Source organism: Colletes gigas, unplaced genomic scaffold (assembly GCF_013123115.1).
Source record: "Colletes gigas isolate AHSC1104 unplaced genomic scaffold, ASM1312311v1 Colletes_gigas_Sc00022, whole genome shotgun sequence".
Lineage (NCBI taxonomy): Eukaryota > Metazoa > Arthropoda > Insecta > Hymenoptera > Colletidae > Colletes > Colletes gigas.
Genome location: NW_025106651.1, coordinates 1679534 through 1691721, shown reverse-complemented (window position 1 = coordinate 1691721; position 12188 = coordinate 1679534). Strand labels below are relative to the sequence as shown.

Below are 12188 nucleotides of genomic sequence, written 5' to 3'. Positions count from 1 at the left end.
AACGCGACCAGTGGAATAAATTAATACAAATGAATTTCGTCGGGGGTTGGCGGCATAAATAGCGAAATAGCCGAACAGTAAAGAGGATTGGGCCACAGTGTCAGCGTGCCGACTGAATTATCGAGATATCGTCCGACGTGAAATTAATACTATAGAAAGAGGGCCGCGGATCATTGTCCTCGGATCACCAAGTAATTAGAATGATGGGATCGTCGTTCGCGTTCGCCAGGGGTCATGAAATTTTACGGCGGACCTCGTGGACCGTCGGGCGAAAATATAATTGGAACACTCGACGTTGTAAAAAAAAACGGAATTGCAGATTTTTTAGCGGAGGCGATAATTTTTCTCTCGCGTTCCGCCCTCCCACTCCGCCGCCCCGTTGCCCACCGCCCGGCGTGATCGAAATTTAACATAGATCGGGTCGTCTTTAATTTCTCGCCGAAAAAATCTAACTGCGGCGATTATTTTTTTGTTTTATTTCCGTTTCGGTTGGCGCGACGTCGAGCATACCGCGTTAAATTAAAAATTGAAACGCGAATTAATGTTTTACCAAGTGTTTTGTTTGCGTTCACAATTATTGAATCTCATGGCACGTGCATCGGTTATCGGTTCAGAGCATAAATTTCTGCGTATTTTGCTACGTACATCGAACAAACCGAAGGGATACCATTTATTTTTTATAATCGATGGTTCTCCATTATTATTTCTACTTTTGATTTTGTTTCGATAAAATTTGAGTGGTTTACAGGCAAAACGTCGTGGAAGCGCATATTGGATTTTATTTTTTCATTTAGATAACAAAATATTTGAATAGAATGTTTTGTTTACGTGTTTATTTATTCTTGAAAATGATATACACATTTTTATGTAACAAAAAGCTTAATATTTAAAAAGTTACATGTTAGAACATAAGTAGTATTTACATTTACGTTGCTACGTGGCAGCCACGATGTAAAGTTGTCATAATTAAGACAGTTTTTCTGTTTCAATCTGTTATTGTAAAAAAATAACATGCTCTCTTTTCAAATAGTCTGCAGAGTTTTTAAACTTAATTTTAGATCGTTTTCTACCCAATCGTCGTCTTCTTCAAGCCTCAGTAACTTCATTTACATTTCGAATTAGTTAGACTTTATACTTGCAAAAGGTTTTAAAGAGATAGGATTTCATCGACCCGAAAAATATGAATATTCCCTTACGGGATTTTTATTAGAGCTATTAAATATCTATCTCTGTATTCCTTTCCCGCCACCATCCTCGTTCCATAACAAAAACATGGCGTCGTCATCCGATTCTGCGCGATTTCATAGTAAAATTTATAACACCGGCAGTGTTGATTTTTCCAACATCCTTTTTAAATACATTTTCTGCTTTCCCCCGTTGAATTCTTTTTTCCATGTTTCCTGAAAGCGATGGATTATGCTTTGTTCAAACTTCATTTCGTACGAAGTTCACCGGACCGTACGTTAGCGTATTAATAAAACGTTGTCAGTGTGTTTAGCGTAATGCTTGCTGGTTAAATATTGGACATTTAAATAACGACGCCGACGTTTTTTTTTCTTTTTTCATCCCCGTTTCCCTCCCACTGTTCCCGTTTACAAAAGAGCCGGAGCACCGCACTCGGCCGCGGCACTCTACCGAAATGAACTATAAATTCCCCGGCACTCGGTTGACCATTTTGTTAATGCAAAATGAATTACGCGCCGCCGCGGCGCTGCGACAGCCGGTGAAATATATTCGCTGAAAGGTCGGCTGGAAAATCTTCGAAATTCGCCGGCGAAAGCGTAAATTGAAATTAAGAGGTCGAAAGGATCGCGCTGGAAATTTTCGTTCGATTCGATAAGTCGAAAAATATTAGCCTCCATTCCTTCCCGTGGAACCGAATCTAACGAAATTCCTTTTTCATAAATCAACTCCATTTGTTAATCCTTCGACACCAACGCGTCCCAGAGCTCGTAACAGCATCTTTTATTTACAAATAGCTTCACAAACAACCGCTTTTAAAATATCGTTTAGAATTTTTAACGTACAATGTCATTTTGCCGCCATTTAACTTTATGACTCTTTATACGTACAATGAATTTTTCAATATTCACTCCTATTCTTATTGTTTGTTTTCTGAGAACAATATGTTGTCTGTCTTGCGTATCTCGATCGGGCATCTAACCGGTTGTATGGGTAATATTTGTTTGTAAAAAACCAAAAGGCATCAAATTTTGGTTAAGTTCCAATGTAAATAGGAATAGGAAGGATGAAAGAAGAGAATTTTCTGTTCCACTGTCTTAGAACAGTCTAACAATCCATATTAAATATAGTCAAACTTCATATGTATGCAGTTCCGAAACTATTAGTGTTTTATCAATAATTGAATCACTGTAAGAAGTGGCAAGACCTCCCCTTTAATGTAGTTTTTGGTTTTTGTCGATACGACTTTTCATTTCGGAGATATCGTAATTTAAGTGAAGGGGTGATTTTTAAAATTCCACTCTTCGTCTATTAACGCGTATTAAAAATACTAAAACTTTAGATGCGTGCAGTTCCGAAACTACTAGCGTTTTATCAATTAATAAGGCATTAATATAAAAGGTAATTATTTTAATTCGACTATCTCTGTCTCCGTCTAACGCGTCGGACCTCCTTCTCGCACGTTGACCCACTAACCGAGTGACCGAGCGACGTCATGTTTACTATTTACTACGAGCACGTGCGGTCAACGACCTCGACAAGCCCGTAGTAGGAAAGTAAACAAACGAACTAATTATGCTATCGACTTGTTCGAACGCTCATTTTAAAGGGCATTTCACCCTCTATCCTGTGAATCATTAGCAATCATTCTAATTTATGCTACCTTCTATGTTTAGGTAAATAAACAAAGTAGTTTCAACAATTCCTATTGATTATACGACTGTTATAAATTCTTTATTTAAAAACAAACGAAAGATCTAGTAGTTCCACGCGCGAAGTTCGTGGTTTGTCGAGGTAGTTTCCTTGTTGTTCGGGGCAAACAAAATATTCGAGTGGACAGGGGTCTCGTTTAAATAGCGTCATTATCGTAAACTCCCCTTGTTAGATAGTTTTAATATCGTCGACTAAAGAACTCGTTCGGTACGATTTACTCTCGCGGCCGGGCAAACAGTTGCGAGCGGCAACGTCCACCGCACTTTACGCTTTCGTTGTAACAAATGTATCCGCGCGATGATCCCGCGGAACTTGGCAACGGTCGGCCGCGTGTTTCGCTGGACCAGAAGATTATGCGGGGACGCAGTGGGGCGCAGGTTGAAAGATCGCCAGACCTCGGGCTGGCGGCCAGGAAAACTTCAGAAGCGTTTCGTCGGAGGCAGCGGCGGCACGTCCGTCGGCGTTGCACACGCATACGAACGCGTCGGATTCCGGGAGTCGACGGGGTGCCTCTTGGCCAGCCTCAGAAGTCTACCTCATAAATGGAGTGCTGGCAGGTCGGATAGAGCTGCGAGCAGTTTTCGGTGGTTCTGTGAGCGTGCTCGTAACCTCGATCCTCCGACCGCTCGAATCGCCCGTCCTTGGGCAGTCTGCAACAGGAAAACGGGATTCAGGGCACTCGTGTTCGACCAATTCAGCTGCCCCGACAGATTATGGTTTCAGGTTCCGGGCTTTCAGTTTTAAAGGACAAATCGGAGTGTCGTTTCCTCCAAAACGGAGAGGACGACTAATTGGCCAACGCATAAAAACAAAAATCGGATGGCGTGTGAGATTTTTTTTGATTGTTGAAGGATCAAGTAAGAAATGTATCGTCCATGGAGAGAACAATTAATTCGTCAATGCATACAAAACAGATTGGATGACGTCTGAGATTTGTTCATTATTAAAGGATCAAGAAATACTTCAGTTAGTCTATTTATGCTTGCTTTAACGTTTCATGGAATTCGAAGTTCTTATATTGTAGAGAACCTAAGGTGTTGACCACATCGTAGCATCTAGCAAGGTTTTAGGTGAATTGTTTGCGGAAGTGGTGCTTCTGTTGCTTTTTACTTCGTTTCTATTGATTTTCTGGAGGCGAAGAGAGCGAGAAAGTAATTCGTAGGAAGTTAAACAGAGGAAGTCGGTAGTTAAAGGGTTCTTCGCTTCTTTTACGAAGCTGGGACTCATTTTCTTCGAGAGTTTTGCACACACGTTGACTGTTAACGCTTGAAATCACGAATGCAACTAGAATATCCAGAGTCGAGGGAATTTCTATAACAATAGATAGTCTACTGTCGTTTCTAAGAACTATGCTTTTGTGATGTTTCGAAAGTTATTCCGACACGTGGGCCGACGAACTCTCAATCTGTCAACGTTTCGTAGTATTTAAGAATTAATTGCATCGATAAACAACTGATTTGGCATAGCTGTGGCTTGAATGATTCGTTCAAGGCAACTCGATTGGGTTAACCAGCTGATGGTTACACGAGTCTGCCACTCGTAATTTAATCGTTTCAATTGATTAACTCCTGTAATTGATTACACGTTGGTCAGCCATACGTTTTAGTTTCACAGTTGCTCTCATTGACTAATTACTCGAAATAATTAATGGAGCCTGCTATAGCATGGGATATCACTTGTCACTCATACATGTACTGTTTGCGGCATGTAGCATCGGCTGTTCAAGGTCACCCTTCGTAACTTAGGTTATCTTTTTATTCGAGTACGTTCACCTACAGATTCGTGGTTTCTGAAACTGGTTGATTAATATCTTCAGAAAAAATGTTCAAATATCCAATTTTGAAGGCTTCGAACTAAATGTACCTCTTAAGGGACGTTATTTGTCCCTGACCAAGGTTTATCTATCTGTTTACCTATCGCGGAAGTTTCGCCTCCAATCGAAACTTTTTCGTCGGCCAACAAGACCCGAGTGGTCGCCAAGTTCTTGAAGAGTTGGTATTGAAGGGAATACTCACGTGAAGATGGCGTGCAACAGCTCCTGGACGAGGGTTCCTTTGCCAAGATCCGCAGGATCTCTTTGCCCAGCTTCGCAGAGTGCCCTCATCACGCAGGCTCTGCCATCGAGGCCCGTCCTGTCGATTAAAATTTCATTTGAAGCAATAATTTACGTTGCCTCTTTCGCTAGAACGTTTCGAAAATCAAATGCAACTCGAGGATTATTTTCGACGCGCGTAAACAATAAAACGATCCACTCGTGGCGTCGGATGACGCGTGGAACATGTTGTTCGTCGGCTGCTTCCGGGCCGGAAACTTTCGTAAAGGAACAAGAGAGATTCGAGGGTCGTCGGAGGCGACGGACGTGATCGACGTTTCCGGTGTGCAGAATAGAGTGACACGAGTGTCTGCCAGGATTCTTGAGCAAACGCGCCAAAGAATGCCAATCGCGTCGTCTGGTCACGCGTGGATTGTTAATTAAATTCCCAGCCAACCGATAATTACTCACAAAAATCTTGGTGCGAAGTGTCACCAACCGGAGACAGCCTTTTGCAACGCGAGTACTCAGACCCGTGGAATTTCTTGAGGACCTTTTAAAGGGGTTTTCGTGCTCCGGGACTCTGGACAAGTGCATTTCTTTCCGCAATTTTTTATCGAAATACAATTTATAATTCGAACCTCGCGTATTTATTCATACGCGTTTCGAGAAAACGTGTATTTTTGCCGAAGAAAAATATTAAATGTTTTGAAACGTAGGCTCGCGTCAAACTAAATTATTCCCCGACACTTTTGTTCCTTTCTACACGTTGAAGTTTTTAAATAAAAACTATGCTCCCTTTTAAATTATTCAGAGTATTAACCGTGTCTCTATTTAATATCCCATGCGGCTGGACGTCTAATATATACCTCGGATCGTGATGTAAATACAAATAGCGCGGGGTAGGTCCTTTGGAAGAAAAGGAACACGGTGCATAGGGTGACTCGAGAGAAAACAGGTCATTGAATTCTGGAGATAATTTTTTACGAGGAATATTTTATCGTCCATAAATGTTCGATAGAAGTTTAATAATTTGACGGTTGACTAATCATGAATAATGAATATTTCATCCATGTTAAAACCATAAATCTGCAGTTTTATGTACGGTAACGTTTGTCCTTAAATATTAAATATGAAACGGTACTCGATGAGGTAACAGTGTATGATAAAGTTGTTTTCTCGTCACGTTCCGGTGAGACTTTTTTGACAGTCTAGGATCACCCTGTATAATGTGGCGGAATCGAACTCGGCGGTCTTCCTGTTTCGTTATTCTCACACGTTTCGCATGAAAATTCCTGCGTCTGTCGCCCATTTGCATGTGCCAGCGGGGTAAAAAAGGGTCCATTTGCATGTTACACCGCGCGCTTCGGGACCGTATGAAAGCGAGCTTTCGCGGGGCGAAAACAAAAAGCAGAGGGGAACGGAAGGATGGGAGGGAAATGAATTGAAATTCTTGCGTCTTCTTTGCGGTTTGACACTCTATTTCCTACGTAATTTGTGCCACGATTAAGCGAAGGACCGAGAAAACGGGACGCTGGTATTACATTCCGTTCGGTATTTCGTTTGATCGTTTTGTAACAGTGGTCGCTAATCTTGAATAGCATAAAATTTACTACTACCGGAATAACGATTATCGTGCAAAACAAGCACCATTACTGTAGAAAATAATGAAATACGCATAGAGTTTATATATTCAGAATATTAATAGAGTTATTAGTTATTTGTTACACTGACGTCCACAAGTCACTGGGCATTTTGCTCATTCTTTGTTACTTTTATTTATTTTAAATTGATATAAATTTTATAGAATCGAAATAAATATGCAATGTGCAAGATTGAACGTGTTAAAAGTCGAATAGGGTCTCGTGGAAAATATTGCAGAAATGAAAAATTACTAAAACAGAATTATAGACAGAATTTCAACGTTAATTTGAAGGATCGTTTTCAAAGGCGGCTGATGCACTCATAAAACGAGAGCCTCCAATTGTTTGCAAACATTTAAGTAAAATCCACAACATATAACACGAGTTTTTCTTTATAATGTAAATGAATAAATGTTAGTTTCGTTTTACAATTTACATCGTTTCGTTAGTGTTAATCGTTTTTATTCCACATTTATTAAGTGTCCTGTGACTTAAGCATTTTGCACATTTTTGTTACATTTATTTAAATTACTATAAATTTTATAACCTTCAAATAGAGTCAAAATAAATATTCAATGTATAAGATCGAACGCGTTTAAAGTCGAATAGGGTCTCGTGAAAAATATTTCAGAAATGAAAAATTACTAAAACAGTATTATAGACAGAATTTCAACGTTAATTTGAAGGATCGTTTTCAAAGGAGGCTGATGCACTCACAAAACGAAAGCCTCCAATTGTTTACTAACACGAGTTACATTTCTTTTATAATGTAAATAAATAAAATTTAGTTTCGTTTTACAATTTACATCGCTTCACCAGTGTTAATCATTTTTATTCCACGTTTGTTAAGTGTCCTGTGACTTTTAGACGAAAGTGTACATGCGCCAAAGGATCCCTCGGCAAAATAAACAAATTAAAGAGATCAGATTTTGACCGGATCCGAACCCACGGTACGAAGATAACAATAAAGTCTTTCGAACGAAGAAAGAGATTCGAAGAATTTACGGGGAAGCTGATTCACTTACGACTGGAGTAGAGCTTCTATTTTCGGGAAGACGATGCTCCTGCTCTTACGATCGAGGAGTTTCGATATTTTGTCGTCGACTTTGCTCGGCAATTCCCAGGCCAGGGCCACCGTCATGCCCATCACCACGTCATTCTCTGTGGCGTACGTTCCAATCGTCAGGCAAAACACCAGCTGACAAAGACAGAAAACAATCGATACATATTCCCGCGATCGCTGCTCGAACAATGTTGACCGAATTTCAATCAATTCGAACGCAGTAGAGAAACCATGCACGAACGAAACGGACCCCGCGTATTTAGGCTGCTTCCCTGTGTGTTTCGGGCGAACAAATTGGAGCAACGTTTTGGCGATTTCTCCGGAGAAAAATATTGAAACAATTCGTGCTAAGGGATGTATTCGCGAAAATGATGTACAAATTTTTTTACGTGATCGAAACAAATAATGAACGAGTATATAATATCCCAGTGCTGTATCGAAAACGCGTTTCCAATTTGTGAACAAGATTTAGGAGGAATTGGAAAATTCTAAAACCGACAAAATCATGGAGCTGTGAATTTATAACGAAAAATGTTTTAACTCTGAATTAGAAAATAATATTTTCTGACGTGATACGTAAAAGATGTCTCGTGTCACAAAGGGTTTAAATATTGAAAGAAAATTTCATTCCGGCATATTTTCCCGCGAAAAGCTTCATAAATCTTGGGATTGTTCGGGCTGTGGAGTGATGTAACGCGTTCTCCGTGGGAGACAAGGAAAATCACTGACAGGAAAGCGAATTTCCCCATGGTTTTACCTGCACGTTGCTGCCTTCCGGAAAAATCAAGTACCTCTTGGGTCTCGAGAGCGTCCTCGGCGCGTCTATCGGGCTCTGTGTCGCGCAGATCATCAGGAAATCGAGGCACGCGAGGACGAAGGAGAGAAGTCGGACGCTCGGCATACCTTCGACGCGGTCCCGGGACTACTTTTCGCGTTCATGCGTTCCGCAGACGCGTCGAAGGAGAAAGTGTCTTCCAAAGTTTCTCCCGCGCCGAACTTCGAAACAAGAATCGCGTATCGAGCGTGATTTCAACGCCGCTAGAATGCGTTTTCTATACTAAAGCACCGGCACCGCCCGAATGAACGAAGTATAGTTCCGCGGACGGGATAACGGGAACGAGTATGCCCGTGTTTTTCCACGGGTCTAATAAGCCGGACGACATCTCGACAATTCGTCCAGCAAACGAAACGCCTTCGAGCTGCCCAATCCCACTGTGGAACTAACGAGCATTATGACTCGGACAAAATTCTGGACCATTTTCATTTATTTGTGAGGCAGACCCTTCGACACCGGAGAATAACAGGCGCCAGAGAACGAATTAAAGAGAGAAAAAACAAATATAAGAAATAAGTACATTGGAAGAAAAAGTAAAGAAAGGAATCGAATCGATACAAATCGCGTATTGAAGAAATGATAGAGTGTTTAAGTATAGGAAAAGAGTCATGCATTTTATTAGTGAATACGATATTAGAAAATCGATGAACTTAGAGTGCTTTAATAATAAGATATAAAAGATATAAGAAAATTGAGAAAAAAGGTAAATAAAAGAATCGAATCGATACAAATCGCGTATTGAAAAAATGACGGAGCGTTTAAGTAAAGAGACATGCATTTTATTAGTGAATACGATATTAGGGAATCGATGAACTTCAACTGCTCTAATGTGGTTTCTACTACAAGGAGATAGTTTTGTCGGGAGTAGGGGCGAGTTGCATTCTCTTGCATAACTGCAGTCTTGGAACTTTCGTCTCGTCTGTGTTCTTTGGCGAACGCGACGGTACGAAACTCGAAAGATCGAGCGATTGCAAGACGATTTGCATACCGGCGACTTGCTTCTTGGAAACGAGCCCCAATGTCCCAAAATCGGTCGAGTTTTCCGTTGAAATGATTCTCAATGCCGCAGAACTGACCGAGTCTTTCGCTTCTCTGCTTCCGTGGACGCCCACTTTGGTGATTAGCCAAGGTTCCTCGAGGAATTATACGTTTGCATGCGCCGCCATACCGCAATACTTAACGATTTTAGCGAACAAAAGAGCAGGCGGTATCGTAATCGAAGTTATGTAAATTGTTAGAAGGTTTTCAACTTTAATTCAGGCACGTTTTAATGATTTTCATATCTACATGAGGTTGATCAAAAATTCTTTCTTGATAAATAAATTGCAAACAGTTTTGTGTCTTTACGATTTTATTAGTATAAGCTAATAAATATGGATTTTGTTATATGCTATACAATTGAGACAAAGGAAGAAACTATTACATGATTCCTTAGATTGATAATTATGTTTTTTTAATACCCTCTTTATGGGATGAATTAAAAGAATGAGTTTTACCTCGAGAAAAGGGATATAGTTTTTTAAATTTAAAGTGAATTTGAGTTCTGAAAAAGAATGGTTCCCAGAAAGAAAATAGATCCCAACTACAAAGCAAACAAAATGGTAGCGGTAAAAGCACAGAAGGCGATGTAAATCTACGTCCACCGTTGGGCGGGCCAGTCCTAAGAAAACATGGAACAATTTGAACAATATAGTATGTTTATAGAACGCATAATATGTGTAGCAGAAACTAGTGTGGATATATGGTTTTAACACTCGGATTAACTAACAAAACATACTTAGAAATACATACATGGCAATGGGATGCTCGTTCTAAAATGAAACACATCATTTACGTTTGTAATTATCGAGCATACACTAAATTTATAACGTTTTCAACTAGATCGCGAGGCCTTCTCGGAATTTTTTCCACAAATTTATGAAACACGTTATTCGATCAGAAGCAAGTAGAAGCAAACAATTTTTTAAATAACAGGTAAAAATTAATTCATAGCATAATTCAGACAAACAGAATAATCACGTACACATTTGTCCATGAAGTTACACTCATTTGCAACCGTAAATTTTAAAGAAAGAACATGTGGAAAATAATAATACGATGTAATGGCGTCCAAAACCTTTCATGGAAGACTATTTGTTGAACCGTGAATTGTTCATTAACTTAACGAACTGCGAAAGAATTGTCAGCGGGGGTCAAATCGTTCGATAATTTCCGTCTTCGTCGGCAATTAAGGGCTGCTGATTGGTGCGCGCCATTAAACTCTCTCGAGTTCAATAAACTGTCTTCGGTCCTGCGAGTATACCCCGGTCTTGGTGCGAACAGATAGGTTAAAAAATGTAAATATCTTATGGCAATTCTCATACATAAACATAAAGGCTCGCGGTAACCATTCGAATAATTACTGGCGCGAGGAAAATGATAAAAATTAATTGCAGTCGCTGCAAACTTGATTCTTATCGTTCAGCTTTCGACCAGGGTTCACAAACGAGTGAAACAGAATTAATTTAAAAGGAATAAAACACTTTCTTGGAAGCACGCTCGTCTCGCGTTTAAGTTTGACGAGATCCACTTGTGAATTTATTTTCATCAAACGTGACCCTTTACGAAATATATAAACACGAGAAAATACACTGTAGTCCAGAGTACTGTACCGTGGCATTCAAGGGTTAAAAACTAAATGAACAGCGAAACTCGTATCGGAGAAACAAAGCTCAACATTTTGCTCATTGTATTTTTAAACGCTCGCTTACATTAATTTGTACTGTCTTCGTCGGTGGAACGTTTTGGGGAAAAAAACCAGTTTGAGGGAAGACAGAGTCACGAAAGGGTCGAAGGAGAGAGAGGAAGGGAGGGATCATTTTTTTCAACGGACGACACTTATTTCCTCATTTCGCAGCCCATAGCGGCGGAACGAGCGTCTGTTAATTGCATATGGGAGTTGCGTGGGCGTTCGCCCACCTGCCCCTTCTGTACAGTGTCTGGGAAGAAAACCGCGGAACATTCTAAATTAATGCTTTTCGTTAACGCGTTGCCGCCGTGGATGCAATTATAACCGCTCTGTCGCGGAATGTGACTGGGGGTGTCGTCGTCCGTGGAAAATCCAACGGGATAATACGCGGCTGCACGGAGCATTTCCGGTTTGGACATCACGGGGAAACGAGACGACCGCCGGTCGCGTCGTTTGTGCAGCGAAAAATTGGACGATTAAATTCCTGGACGATAAAGGATCGTCGCGTTTTTTTTGCAATCGAGAATCGCGAACGAGCAATTGAAATGGACAAGAGGATTGATTTCTTTACGGTCGGCATATTAAACAGATTTTTGCCCGGCGGCCAATTTTCAGTTTCCTGGATGTAAAGTTTACCATGATTTGCAATATATCATAATACGTTTTTCAGCACGAGAAAGGAGGATAATGAGTTTCGTGAAAATAGGCGAAATGATACATTTATTGAGAAGATGTCTGCAACACTTGCTTTTATTGTAATTTTTATTTCAAATTGCACATGTTTCGTTCAATTTACTTATAAATAATTGTGAAATATTTTACCGTCCATCGTCATGGTTACATTAAAATACAGGTTTTTATTTTAATTGGGACATATATTCGTGTAACAAATAATATTTATATACCTGCCGAAATGACAATTCAAATCGTCATGGTTACATTAAAATACGTTTTTTTTTATTTTAATTAGGACATATATTCGTGTCGCCGTG

General features: G+C 40.1%; 1 protein-coding gene across 1 annotated transcript; it reads right to left on the bottom strand.

Moving 5' to 3' along the window:
- Positions 1-3418: 3418 nt before the first annotated feature.
- LOC122401201 lies at positions 3419-8534 on the bottom strand. Its single transcript, XM_043403183.1, has 4 exons — positions 8391-8534; positions 7596-7768; positions 4911-5027; positions 3419-3545 (listed from the first exon to the last, which is right to left on the bottom strand). The coding sequence occupies exons 1-4, from the start codon at positions 8532-8534 to the stop codon at positions 3419-3421; spliced, it is 561 nt and encodes a 186-aa protein (XP_043259118.1).
- Positions 8535-12188: the final 3654 nt, after the last annotated feature.

Coding starts and splice junctions, on each gene's coding strand:
- LOC122401201 (XM_043403183.1), bottom strand. CDS start 8,534: ATGCCGAGCGTCCGACTTCTCTCCTTCGTCCTCGCGTGCCTCGATTTC. Junction 7,769..8,390: donor CGGAAGGCAGCAACGTGCAG/GTAAAACCATGG, acceptor TGTCTTTGTCAG/CTGGTGTTTTGCCTGACGAT. Junction 5,028..7,595: donor ATAGAAGCTCTACTCCAGTC/GTAAGTGAATCA, acceptor TTTAATCGACAG/GACGGGCCTCGATGGCAGAG.